Source organism: Salvelinus namaycush, chromosome 34, assembly GCF_016432855.1.
Source record: "Salvelinus namaycush isolate Seneca chromosome 34, SaNama_1.0, whole genome shotgun sequence".
NCBI classification, from domain to species: domain Eukaryota; kingdom Metazoa; phylum Chordata; class Actinopteri; order Salmoniformes; family Salmonidae; genus Salvelinus; species Salvelinus namaycush.
Window position 1 is genome coordinate 13,595,681 of NC_052340.1, and position 14,473 is coordinate 13,610,153.

A 14,473-nucleotide genomic window follows, 5' to 3' on the forward strand; every position below is an offset into this window, starting at 1 on the left:
GTTAGTTGGGGGAGCCATTATTAGGGAAATCAGAGCACAAGATAGAATGGAACATGTGCATCAGTTTGGGTACAGTTTCCCACCCATAGGCAAAGTGAACGAGGATTCGTTCATTTGGATGTATGGTTTAACCCTTCAAAAATGGAATATCACTAAAGGTAAAATGAGAAGAAAGGCCATAGAAGTGAATGAAACCGTAATTAGAGAAAATGAAGCTAGCAATACAGGAACCACCAGGGGAATATCATAAACTTCGGATCCAATAGCATTGGGATGGGCAAAAAGGCCTCTAGACCCAACACCTCTTACTGGGGGTTATGTGCAATTAGCATGCTATGGAGGACTTAAGTTCCATGTAAACCCGGGAGATATACCGGGAACCAGAGATCAAACACTTTCAAACACCTGGCGGGCTGGGCTAGATACACCATGGACCCTCCAGCAGGGAGATGGTTTATGGAAGGATATAAGGAATGGGCTCTGAAACTAATGTGGCCCAAGGAGCAGCAACAATTGCAGGACTTATGGGGATTAGGCTCCGCGTGGGATAACAACCTAACCCAAGTATGGAATGCATCCACCTGTGGAAAACTAATGGATGACTCGACCAATTCCACAGGGTGTAGAATAATTGAAAGAACAATAACCTTGCTGAGAACGTTGGGACAGGAGAATTACTGTAATATCCTACAGCCAAGCTTCTGGGAAGAAGGAGCAGATGGGATAATGTGGTACAGAGATAAAGATACTACAATCAAAGGAGGTACAGGGGGAAATTGGTTAGTTATGGCCTGGGGAGGATTTACTACGGGCATAACAAAAGCAGCAAGGGATTTAGTGGTAGAACCAGTCAAAAAGGTGATGAGAGCTATTGCAGGCAAATGGGAAGCCGTAACCATTTGGTGGAATAAAGTTAAAGCTAAATTTTGGATGGGTTTGACCATAACCATAGGCATCCTAGTATTTATTGGTTTAATGATGGCCATCAGCTATGCAAAAAAATTGGGCCTACCAGTAGATCAGGGTTTGAGGGCGCTCTGGTTAGGGATACTTAAGGGAGTAATACTACTAGGGAAACTGGTGAAAAAAAGAATAAAGTTAATTCTAAAACTGTTCTGGAAGCTACTGAAGGGTTTAGTTATATGGAGCATGGTGAGTGCACCAGCACAGCCCAAAAACTGCAACAGCAGAAAGAAATACTCAGGGTAATTACAAGACACGTGAGATGCTCCTTGAAGAGGCAAGCCTCTAAAAATACTGTCAGCATTATTAGAAGTGAGACTCAGTTTGAACAAGGGGAGGTGACAACTAGTGGTTGGAAGAGTATATAAGGCAGGGTTAGACTAGAGAAAAGTATCTTGAGAACTACCGGACCAAGAACTTGCAGAGATCGAACCATGGCCGCTAACTACTCCAGCCAATCTGACTCTGATGACCGGGCTCCTGGGCAACATGAGGAAATGGTAACTAAAATCTGCTGTCAAATATTACAAATAATTATATGGTCAGGGGTAGCGTGGAAAGATAGACAAGGACAAGGTGTAGTCACCACCCTTGCAATGATATTAACCTGTACAGTAGCAGTGGTTAAATTCGGACTTACTAAAGGAACCGAAGTTATGTTATCCATGGTACCCATAGTAGCAATACAAAGAATGTTTAAAATATGTGGAAAACATAATGGACTAGTAATCATGGGAGAAACCATGTCAATTGTGTTTAGACTGATGGGGCAAATTGGAGAGTTTGAAGAGTGGAATGACACCACAAATCAAACGCAACCCCTCTGCCAGTCCATAACAGGATATAAGTACGCAGGCTGGGGGATGGAGATGTTAATGATGATAATAGTGATGGCTCAGATAATCAAAAGCCTAAGGCGCCTCAAAAAAAGGGAGAGTCAAGGGCAGGAAGGGCAATAGGAGAAAGTAATTGCTAACCCCATTGTCTCCTGATTTTAGGGAAGAGATGAAAAAGATGCGAGAGACGAATCAGATGGAGACCGAAGTAGTGACGAACAATTAATTATAGGAGAATGGAGCATGGCACAAATGGGAGAATTTGTAAAACATTGTCAGTGTTTTGACAGACCAGATCTAGAAGATTGTTGTGAAGGGCATATGTTATGTTGGAAATCAACCGACATGCTAGATGTGTGTGGGAGCTGTGCTGGAGATGTGCGTGGGAAAATGGCAGGAAGGTTAGTCTGGAGAGGCAGGGACTGAGTGTATGTTTGAACTGCCTGGACACAGGGAGAGATTGGCCAAAAATGAGATTGATGGTAAAGAGGGGAAACCAATGGGAAGTAACCCATGATAGGGAAGAAGCAAGCCTGAGGATAGTAGACTCAGGAAAGGAGATAGAGTGGGACAGAGATACTGGAAAAATGAATATATCAGGAGTAAATAATTAAATATATTACACAGGGTGGACCCATGAGAACGGACACATGGAACCTTCCATGTACCGGGTGTAAGAGGACCACCCAAAGAGAATTGACTAGGCGGTCACCTTCAGGAAGTAAAGTAACAAGTCCTCTTTGTAAGCATTGCTTTTGCGACATGACCTGTCATAGAGATAAAAAGATATGGTATCGGGAGGACAAGGAGGAACCTTGGCCTTTTGAATGCACATTTGCGCAGCTTATGCTAGGAGGAAGAATAGTGGCTAAGGGGCTTACCAGAGATTGGAAGTTTATAAAGAGTAGACACATAATGGATATAGAGGATAAGAAACAAGACCTATACGGGATGGTGCAGGCACAGAATGGGAGGACTTTAGCAATTAAGTATTTAGACCCAGTAAAAAGGAAGAGTAGGAAAAGAGTTGTGGGAGGGTCAGATCTTGGAGAGGGTGTAACAAAAAGTAAAATAAATCAGACCCCTCCCCTAAAAATCAGGCCAGATCCAGAGCTACCCCCGTAGGCCCTAGGACCAATTATAGACTGGGGAATGACTGCCACAACGGAAATCAACCAGCAGAGGGAGCCAAATGAACAAGACCTAAAAGAACTGGACATAAAACAAGAACCCCTCGACATGCAGACTGAGGGAGAATGGTATGAGGAGACAAATTAACAGGTTCAAAAAGAGCTAAACATAAAACAAGAACCAATCAGCATGAAGGCTGAGGGAGAGTGGTATGAACCGCTCGAGCAAACTGACGCCCCAGCGGAAGAAGATATATGGGCATCATAGAGAATCATCCGACAAGGTAAATTACTTTTCACTATACTCTGCTTGTATTGACTACTTTGACATTAAGGCAGGAGCAATATATAGACTGGTATATCTTGAGAATTGTGTTGTATCCTGGAAAGTCACTCCATTTAAAAAAGTAAAAGGACGCAGTTGTGTTGGAGAGAAATCTCCTGGAGAGCAACAAGTTCCATCTTTTGGAGTACCAGAGACAACTTCAGTTTGAAAGATTGAAAAAGCCCAGATATAAGTAAGCCTCGTAGAGAGTCAAGGGTCACCAAAAAAGGAGTCAGTATCTAGGCAGTAGGCAGTGAAAAGTGTAAACATAAGAAATTTGGAGACAATAAGAGATTGAAATATTATACACAGCAGAGGCTGCCAATATTACTCTTATAGACTCCAGTTTCGGGAAGGACCAAGGGAATAGAGCTTAAGGTAAATCTATTGTTATTTGCTTTGTTTAAGAGTTATAAGAAGTGTTTAAGCTGATTGTATTTGCAATAGTATCTGGCATAGCATAACGCATTAAGGATTGATTGAGCATTATTGATGTATTAGGACTGTATAACCATTTAACTGTAATAACGTGTATAAGACAAAAAACAGAGTGACTTAAATAAAAGCTTGAAACTTTGACAACTAGGCCAGAGAACCTATCTGGAGAGCAAACGCCTTTGACACTCTCGCTAAACGGAAACCCTGGTTATAGGTTGAAGTGATAGCACTAAAGAATATTTCATTGTGTGGACAATAATATATCTTTGGAAAAGTCAAACATATAACAATACTAGTTTCCAAGTGACTACTAGCTGACGAGCATAATAACTAACGGAAGATTAGTTATTAGGTATTGATATATAAGAGAGGAAGACACAAGGTAAGGGAGTATAGGAAGAATCTATAAACATAAAGTAGTAAAGTACTCATCTATCCAAGGCCCCACACTAGACCGGGGAAATAAGGGAGTGACAACGTGAACGAAGGAACAAACCCAACTCACGCGAAGGGCCAGTACGAATAAATAGAAGGGTTGGTAGGGCCGCACGGCTAGGCCCTTGTTACACCGAGGTAACTAAAATCCTAAAGTACTCTGCCTAGCCAGAGGACGGGATAGAGGCTTTTGCTGCAGGCGACGGGCAAAAGTCAGCACCGTGACACTATACAGACAATGCCTTCATCAAACAACACTGTTTCACGACACATCAGTGACATGGCAGAAGATGTTTTGAAACAATTACTGCTTTGCACACAAGCCAGTGAATTATATGCGTTACAGCTGGATGAGTCAACAGACGTGGCGGACCTGGCAACGCTCCTGGTATATGTCCGTTACGTTTATGGAGGGTCAATTAAGGAAGACATCCTCTTCTGCAAACCACTGGAAACCAGGACAACATGAGAGGATATTTTTTAGAGGTCGACCAATTATGATTTTTCAACGCTGATACCGATACCGATTTATTGGAGGACCAAAAAAAGCTGATACCGATTAATTGGCCGAATTTTATTTATTTGTAATAATGACAATTACAACAATACTGAATTAACACTTTTATTTCAACTTAATATACTACATCAATAAAATCAATTTAGCCTCAAATAAATAATGAAACATGTTCAATTTGGTTTAAATAATGCAAAAACAAAGTGTTGGAGAAGAAAGTAAAAGTGCAATATGTGCCATGTAAAAAAGCTAACGTTTAAGTTCCTTGCTCAGAACATGAGAACATATGAAAGCTGGTGCTGCTGCCTACCACCGCTCAGTCAGACTGCTCTATCAAATATCAAATCATAGACTTAATTATAATATAATAACACACAGAAATACGAGCCTTAGGTCATTAATATGGTCAAATCCGAAACTATCATTTCGAAAATAAAAAGTTTATTCTTTCAGTGAAATACGGAACCGTTCCGTATTTTATCTAACGGGTGGCATCCATAAGTCTAAATATTCCTGTTACATTGCACAACCTTTAATGTTATGTCATAATTACGTAAAATTCTGGCAAATTAGTTTGCAATGAGCCAGGCGGCCCAAACTGTTGCATATACCCTGACTCTGCGTGCAATGAACGCAAGAGAAGTGACACAATTTCCCTAGTTTGTCACGGTCGTTTGTAGAATTAACGGACCAAAGCGCAGCGTGCGTAGAGTTCCACATGTTTAATTAAAGAAACTCACCAAAACAATACAGAACAAAATGAAACGTGAAGTCAGATGCAGTGCACACTGGCAACTACACACAAACAAACAAGATCCCACAAAAACCCAGTGGGAAAAGGCTGCCTAAATATGATTCCCAATCAGAGACAACGATAAACAGCTGCCTCTGATTGGGAACCATACCAGGCCAACATAGACAAATAATAACCTAGATACCCCACCCTAATCACACCCTGACCTAACCAACATAGAGAATAAAAGGATCTCTATGGTCAGGGCGTGACAAGTTTAATATTGCCTGCTAACCTGGATTTCTGTTAACTAAATATACAGGTTTCAAAAAATATACTTCTGTGTATTGATTTTAAGAAAGGCATTGATGTTTATGGTTAGGTACATTTGTGCAACGATTGTGCTTTTTTTGCAAATGCCCTTTTTTTTAAGTCATCCCCCGTTTGGCGAAGTTGGCTGTCTTTGTTAGGAAGAAATGGTTTTCACACAGTTCGCAACGAGCCAGGCAGCCCAAACTGCTGCATATACCCTGACTCTGAACGCAAGAGAAGTGGCACAATTTCCCTAGTTAAAATAAATTAATGTTAGCAGGCAATATTAACTAAATATGCAGGTTTAAAAATATATACTTGTGTATTGATTTTAAGAAAGGCGTTGATGTTCATGGTGCACATTGGTGCAACGACAGTGCTTTTTTCACGAATGGGCTTGTTATATCACCCGTTTGGCGAAGTAGGCTGTGATTCAATGATAAATGAACAGGCACCGCATCGATTATATGCAACGCAGGACAAGCTAGATAAACTAGTAATATCATCAACCATGTGTAGTTAACTAGTGATTGTGTGAAGATTGATTGTTTTTTATAAGATACGTTAAATGCTAGCTAGCACCTTACCATGGCTCCTTGCTGCACTCGCATAACAGGTAGTCAGCCTGCCACGCAGTCTCCTCGTGGAGTGCAATGTAATCGGCCATGATCCGTGTCCAAAAATGACGATTACCGATTGTTATGAAAACTTGAAATCGGCACTAATTAATCGGCCATTCCGATTAATCGGTCGACCTCTAATATGTTTAATGTACTGGACAGCTTTGTGACATCAAATGTACTTTGGTGGTCAAGATGTGTTGATATCTGTACTGATGGCACAAAAGCCATGACAGGGAGACATAGTGGAGTGGTAACGCGTGTACAAGCAGTTGCTCCCGACGCCACTTGTGTACATTGCAGCATCCACCGAGAGGCTGTTGCTGCCAAGAGAATGCCTGACAGCTTGAAAGTAGTTTTGGACACTACAGTGAAAATGGTTAACTTTGTTAAAGCAAGGCCCCTGAACTCTCGTGTATTTTCTGCATTATGCATTGATATGGGCAGCGACCATGTGACGCTTTTACAACATACAGAAGTGCGCTGGTTATCAATGGGCAAAGTATTGACACACTCTTTTAAATTGGGAGACGAGCTTAAAGTTTTCTTTACTGACCATAATTTTCACTTGTCTGACCACTTGCATGATGACAAGTTTCTCACAGGACTGCCCTATCTGGGTGATGTTTTTTCTCTCGCCTGAATGATCTGAATCTAGGATTACAGGGACTCTCCGCAAGTATATTCAATGTGCGGGACAAAATTGAGGCTATGATTAAGAAGTTGGAGCTCCTTTCTGTGTGCATTAGCAAGGACAACACACAGGTCTTTCCATCATTGTATGATTTTTGTGTGCAAATGAACTCAAGCTTACGAACAATGTTAAATGTGGTATAGCGAAGCACCTGAGTGAGCTGAGTGCGTAATTATGCAGGTACTTTCCCGAAACGGACGACACAAACAACTAGATTCGTTATCCCTTTCATGCCCTGCCTCCAGTCCACTTACCGATATCTGAACAAGAGACCCTCATCAAAATTTCAGGAAGAGGTTCTGTGAAAATTTAATTTAATCAGAAGCCACTGCCAGATTTCTGGATAGGGCTGTGCTCAGTTTCTTGCCTTGGCAAATCGCGCTGTTAAGGCACTGATGCCCTTTGCAACCACGTACCTATGTGAGAGTGGATTCTCCGCCCTCACTAGCATGAAAACTAAATACAGGCACACACTGTGTGTGGAAAATGATTTAAGACTGAGACTCTCTCCAATACAACCCAACATTGCAGCGTTATGTGCATCCTTTCAAGCACACCCTTCTCATTAACCTGTGGTGATTTATTCACAATTTTTGATGAGCAATTAAGGTTGTAAGATGGCTAAATAAAGAGCAAAATTATTGATTGTTATTATATTTTTTATTTATGCCCTGGTCCTATAAGAGCTCTTTGTTATTTCCCACGAGCCGGGATGTGTTCAACAACTCACACTCATTCTTATGTTTAATGAATGTATCGTATAGTGTGTGTGTGGCAGGCTTACAATGATGGCAAAAAACAACATTTGAGAGTGCGCTGACCCTGGTGCTAGAGGGGGTACCCAGCTGGAGGTTGAATGTTTGAAGGGGTACGGGACTATAAAAAGTTTGGGAACCACTGCTCTACGGGATCGTCTTTGTAAAACGCAGAGTAGTTGAATGGATGATCTCCGCATAGGTGTGATGGTGTGGGGGTGCTTTGCTGGTGACACTGTCTTATTTATTTAGAATTCAAGGCACACTTAACCAGCATGGCTACCACAGCATTCTGCAGCGATACGCCATCACATTGTGTTTGCGCTTAGTGGGACAATCATTTGTTTTTCAACAGGACAATGACCCAAAACACACCTCCAGGCTGTGTAAGGGCTATTTGACCAAGAAGGAGAGTGATGGGTTGCTGCATAAGATGACCTGGCCTCCACAATCACCCGACCTCAACCCAATTGAGATGATTTGGGATGAGTTGGACCACGGAGAGAAGGAAAAGCAGAATCTAAAATATATTTTGAATTGTTTAAAACTTTTTGGGTTACTATATGATTCCATATGTGCTATTTCATAGTTTTGATGTCTTCACTATTATTCTACAATGTAGAAAATAGTAAAAATAAAGAAAAACCCTTGAATAAGTAGGTGTGTCCAAACTTTTGACTGGTATTGTATATTTCTTCTGAAACAGGTAGGGACTACCTGGACTTGAAGTGCTCCTTTTCAATTTCCGTTGCAAAATGTCTTGAAATGTTTTCCGTTGCGTGCCCAAATGAACAATCATCTTTTGCTGTACCTCCCCAGACAGTGATGAGTGTGAGAGTGGGGAGGCGTGCTGCAGTCAGTTCTGTAAGAACAACCCAGGGGGCTATGAGTGCAGCTGCAAGGCTGGCTACAGGCTCCACGTGGATGGCTGTGGCTGCAATGGTAAGAGGATAATACGTTGACCAGCATCCACTCATTATCTTTGTCCAAATTGACTCTGGATGGAGTTTACGTTATTGTATAAGACAGAGGTGACTGAATGTTAAGTATGGTTAGTATGAAATTCAACACAGTGATCTAGAGACTCTTGACAGCATCTACCCCCAAGCCATAAGACTGCTGAACAATTCATCAAATGCCCCCTCCCCTTTGTTTTTTACACTGCTGCTACTCACTGGTTATTATCTATGCATAGTCTCTTTACCCCTACCTACATGTACAAATTACCTCAACTAACCTGTACACCCGCACATTGACTCGGTACTGGCACCCCCTGTATATAGCCTCGTTACTGTTATTTTATTTTATTACTTTATTTTATTTTGTAAATATTTTCTTAACTCCATTTCTTGTCAGAATTTCACTGTAAGGTGTTGTATTCGGAGCATGTGACAAATAACATTTAATTTGATTTGATAGACTTGAAGGGGCATGTTTAGGCACCCATTTGACCAGTCAAGATTGATGATCGATCACAGAGAAGATGATTATGCATTGAGAGTGTCTAATAACTCATTGTACTAGTTTTGATAATGCAAATAGAACACTTGTATAGTACCTTCTAAATATTGAAAGTACTTCCTATTGTTCTTTGGTCTTTTCAGATATTGATGAGTGCCTGGCAGAGAGTTCTGTCTGTGAACACTACTGTGTGAACACACTGGGGACCTACGAGTGTTTCTGCAGAATGGGCTTCCGTTTGGACTACGACCAGAGAGCCTGCATCTGTGAGTGATATTTGATCATCATACTATACTGTGCTATACTATGCTAAGCTATACTATACGATACTATACTATGCTCTACTATGCTATACTCTGCTGTACTGCATACTCTGCTGTACTCTGCTATACTGCATACTCTGCTGTACTCTGCTGTACTGCTATACTATACTATAGGAAAGGGAAAGGGGAGACCTTTCCAGTTGTACAACTGAATGTCTTCAACTGAAATGTGTCTTCCGCATTTAACCCAACCCCTCTGATGCTTTGCTATGCTATAATATACTATGATGTACTATACTCTACTTTACTATACTATGCTAAACTATGCTGTAATTTCACAGTGAATATCTGTACATTGTTTTTAAACATGTGAAAGTAACTCTGAGAGACATTTGTGATGTTTTCCAACAGCAGGCTATAGTAATGATAAAATCACCTTGAGCATTCAAATGAATCTAATGTAAATGATAGTATAGTACAGTATAATACAGTATAGTTTAGTATAGTATATAATAGTATAGTACAGTATAATACAGTATAGTTTAGTATAGTATAGTATAATACAGTATATTACAGTATAATATAATATAGTAGAGTATAGTATAATATATTGTAGTATAGCATAGTATAGTATAATACAGTTTTGTATAGTATAATACAGTATAGTATAGTATAATATACTAGAGTATATTATAATATATTATAGTATAGCATAAACTAGTATAGTATAATATAGTACAGTATAATATAGTTTCGCATAGTATAGTATACTACAGTATATTACAGTATAATATAATATAGTAGAGTATAGTATAATATATTATAGTATAGCATATTATAATACAGTTTAGTATAGTATAATACAGTATAGTATAGTATAATATACTAGAGTATATTATACTATATTATAGTATAAAATAGTATAATATAGTATAATACAGTATAGTATAATACAGTATAGGATAGTATATAATAGTATAGTATAATATATTATAGTATCGTATAATACAGTATATTTTCATATAAAATAGTATAATATAGTAGAGTATAGTATAATACAGTATAGTATAATATAGAATAGTATAGTATAAAACAGTACAGTATAGTATACTATAGTATAGTGTAATACAGTATAGAATAATATAGTATAATACAGTATAGTATAATACAGTATAGTATAATATAGTATAATATAGTATAGTTAGATGTAATGTAAATGTGCTGAATGTGAAAGTGTTCTGAATGTCTCCTCTCCACCTGTCTGTCTGTCTGTCTGTCTGTCTGTCTGTCTGTCTGTCTGTCTGTCTGTCTGTCTGTCTGTCTGTCCCAATGCAGCGCTGTACGACAGTGACCTGGATGACGATGAAGAGGAGGATGACCCAGAGGAGGATCTGGAAGTGCACAGGTTGCCAGATCTGCTATTCAGACGCCCCCCTCAGCTCCTGCAGTACACTGCAGCCCTGCACTCACCCTATGGTGAAGACCAGGAGGAAGAGGCACAGAGAGGGGAACTCACCCTGGTCAGCCACATAGGTAGCGAATCAGTGCTTACATACATGCCTGATTGTTGATCAACGTTATCACACATATACTCTGTCTCAGACATTGGACCTACCTTATGTGGCAAAAACTGTAAATCATGCCATGGTGTTACAGGACTATGTGTGTGTGTGTCTCAGTGTGTCTAGATGATTCCTTTGGGTATGACTGTGGTGTGAGCTGTGCTGACTGTGAGAACGGAGCAGTGTGTGGTGCAGAGAGAGACCGCTGTGAATGTACACCTGGATGGACTGGCGTCATCTGCAACGAGAGTAAGTCGCTGTCCTCTCCTCTCCCCAGCGTCTCTTATTATCACTGTAACCCTTGGAAATCATCAATCACCTGATAGAGTTTCAGTGTTATTCAGTGCATATTATTGAGCAGGCAGTTATTTGATTGGTTAGTCCTCAGGGTTAGGTATTTGAACCCAGATCTGGCCTGGAGAGTGGCCAAGTGCCCCATAGACAGAATACAGCCCCCAGGCCAGGGATGTCCACTGTCAAACACTGTGTTAGAAAGAGACCAGAAGCCATTGTTTCACAACCAAGCATGATTAATGAGTGTCTTTGGGCTGGAACTGAACCAGGGATATAATTATGTTTGGAATTATGGAGCCACGTGGGGATAAATCCATTACAATCAGTCATTGTTATACATTTAAACATGCTCCTTTGGGCTAGTGTTCAAATTAACACCAAGAAGAGTTAGGTTATGATGAGGCCATTTTCCCTGACCAGTGGGGAAGATTGAAAACATAGCAGAGAACGGCCATTTTTGTCATCTCATTAGGTTTTAATCGTTAGCTTGGGAAGAAGACAACTACCATGTGGAGAAGAGAATATTATTATACACTGAGTGTGCAACATATAAAGAACACCTTCCTGCTATTGAGTTGCACCCAGAACAGCCTCAAGGGATTACTGCGTTCAGTTTTGCAGCTGACTAGGTATCCCCTTCGCTATGTCATGGAAAGAGCTGTTGTTCATAATGTACACTCATGTAGACATGCTATTGCATTTTGCCCGACAGCATGTGTTAGATATGGAAGGCAGTGCTGTGTTTGCCTGGATACAGTGTAACCAGAGAGGAATAGAAGTCAAGTAAAAATCTTTATACCAAAAATATTCAGTTTTCTCAGAATGTGTTATGTACTGATTTTGCACTAGCCTAGCTTGCCACATTGCCACGTGGCTACAAACATGACTAATTGCTAACTGACACATTTTCCCTCAGAAGTTCATAAAGTAGTTGTGCACAAGAAGTGTGACATGGAATGTTGACTGGCTTTTACTGAACCCATTTAAAAGGTCCAGCTGGGCTGTGTGGTAATTTCTATATAAACCATGTGGGATTAATGTGGGAAACGCAAAAAGCTAAGAAAGACCCTCATGTTGAGAAGATAATATGAAAGACAAGTGATAGAATGTCTCTCTCTCTCCTCTCCTCTCTTTCCCTCACTCTCTCTCCCTCACTCTCTCTCTCTCCTCTCCTCTCTCTCTCTCCCTCACTCTCTCTCTCTCCTCTCTCTCCCTCACTTTCTCTCTCTCTCTCTCTCTCTCCCTCACTTTCTCTCTCTCTCTCTCTCTCTCTCTCTCTCTCTCTCTCTCCCCCCCCCCCTCCCAGCTTGTCCTGTAGGGACCTATGGACAGGCCTGTAACAGCCTGTGTCGGTGCCAGAATGGGGGCTCCTGTGAACCAGTGACCGGGAGGTGTGTTTGCCCACCAGGGGTGCAGGGCCAGCTCTGTGAGGACGGTAGGGACTGACACACACACACACACAGACACACACACAAACACATGCACTCCCCAGCACTCAGCCGACTGCTCCCCCCAGGGGTCCACACACAGCCATTTTCTTCCCTTATTACTGGCACTCCAGTAGCCCACCACTTCTCTCCCCTCCTCCCCACTGCATGTTTTTATGTCACTCCATGTCACAGCTCCACCACGTACAAGTCCAGACACAGACCAATCACCTTGCCTTAAGTGGCTAATCCTATTTAGCTGACCCTGTTGATTTCACCACCCACAAGATTAGGCACTGGCTCTGCCCTGTAGACATAGCCTGGTGCCAGATCCGTTTGTGCTGTCTCGTCAATGTGACAATAACCATAGGAGTTTGTAAGACAGCACAAACAGATTGGGGACCAGGCTACATGCTGGAAGGGCAAAATCTGGTCTAACCACATGTGCAACTCTTCTGTGTCTTGTTGACAGGTTGCCCACAAGGATACTTTGGGAAACACTGTAGGCGGAAGTGTAACTGCCCCAACAACGGGCGCTGCCACCTTCTCTATGGAGCCTGTCTGTGTGCCCCTGGGCTGTACGGGCGCTTCTGCCACCTGCGTGAGTACCCATATCCTCTAGATTACAGTACCCAGCAGCCACCACGACTGACATCTTAATGTAGTACAGGAGTGTTCTTCTGCCCTCTGGAGCTTTTGTTCCAGCCTGATTCAACTAATAAACTAAACAGTTCAGTTGAATCAGGTGTCTTAGTACTGGTCTGGAACAAAAGCATGCACTGCCTGTGTCTCTTGCACCAGATTGTAGGAACACTGCAGTAGTGACGGATGAAGAAAATTATGTCAATTCCCTTTCTGTAGCTTGGTCCCTGATCCTACAGATCTACTGACAGTACCTTCCTTTCTCCAGCTTGTCCCAGGTGGACCTATGGTGTCGGCTGCTCTGAGGAGTGTGACTGTGTTCTGGAACATTCCCTGGGCTGCCATCCCAAGAACGGGACCTGTCTGTGCAAACCTGGCCACCACGGCTCTCAGTGTCAGCAAGGTTAGCTGTTCTGGCTCAGACAATACAGTACACAGATATTGAGGTTATTGAAAAAGAAAAATGACATTGTTTCATGGTTGTCTGGATGATAGTGAAGCTCCTCTCTTGTGTTTATGTATGTGTGTACGTGTGTGTCTGTGTGTGTGTTTGTGTGCGTGTGTGTGTTTCTCTCCAGAGTGTGATCCAGGGTTCTATGGTAGTGGCTGTGGGCAGCAGTGTGACTGTCCAGGTGGGGCGACCTGTGACCCTAGGAGTGGAGAGTGCACCCGGAGGTGTCCTGCAGGTCTCCATGGGAACCTGTGTCAGCTGGGTGAGCCTACCCCCTTGTGGAGGAGACTCCCTAATCACAATGCATGTAGCTAGGGACAGGAGTGTTTCCTGGTCCGTTCAGGAACAACTCCTGACCTTACATTCAGAGAGAGCGATGTTGTACTGTTCCCTCATGAATGTGGAAATATGAATGGGAGTGTGTGAGTGCCTGCGTGCGTATGCGTACATGTGTGTGTGTTAGTTTGCTCAATAGGCTTCAATAGTGTTCCCCTTCTGGCAGCTTGCTCTACAGACCAGTGGAACGTTTCAGTAGCGTTAGTCTCTCCTATGGTCCAGAGATATTAAAGAACGTTCAGGAGCTCTGTTTAAATCATAACTCTGTCTCCCTATAGACCG

The 14,473-nt window shown here is 41.8% G+C and overlaps 1 protein-coding gene across 1 annotated transcript in view; it reads left to right on the forward strand.

Annotated features, from left to right (window-relative positions):
- LOC120029185 (multiple epidermal growth factor-like domains protein 6) overlaps positions 1-14,473 on the forward strand; it is a 103,426-nt gene that overhangs the window by 53,648 nt on the left and 35,305 nt on the right. Inside the window, exons 11-18 of the mRNA XM_038974481.1 lie at positions 8,575-8,697; positions 9,360-9,482; positions 10,815-11,012; positions 11,159-11,290; positions 12,642-12,770; positions 13,235-13,363; positions 13,673-13,807; positions 13,983-14,117. Coding sequence (XP_038830409.1) covers positions 8,575-8,697; positions 9,360-9,482; positions 10,815-11,012; positions 11,159-11,290; positions 12,642-12,770; positions 13,235-13,363; positions 13,673-13,807; positions 13,983-14,117 — 1,104 coding nt within the window. The remainder of the gene's footprint in view (positions 1-8,574; positions 8,698-9,359; positions 9,483-10,814; positions 11,013-11,158; positions 11,291-12,641; positions 12,771-13,234; positions 13,364-13,672; positions 13,808-13,982; positions 14,118-14,473) is intronic.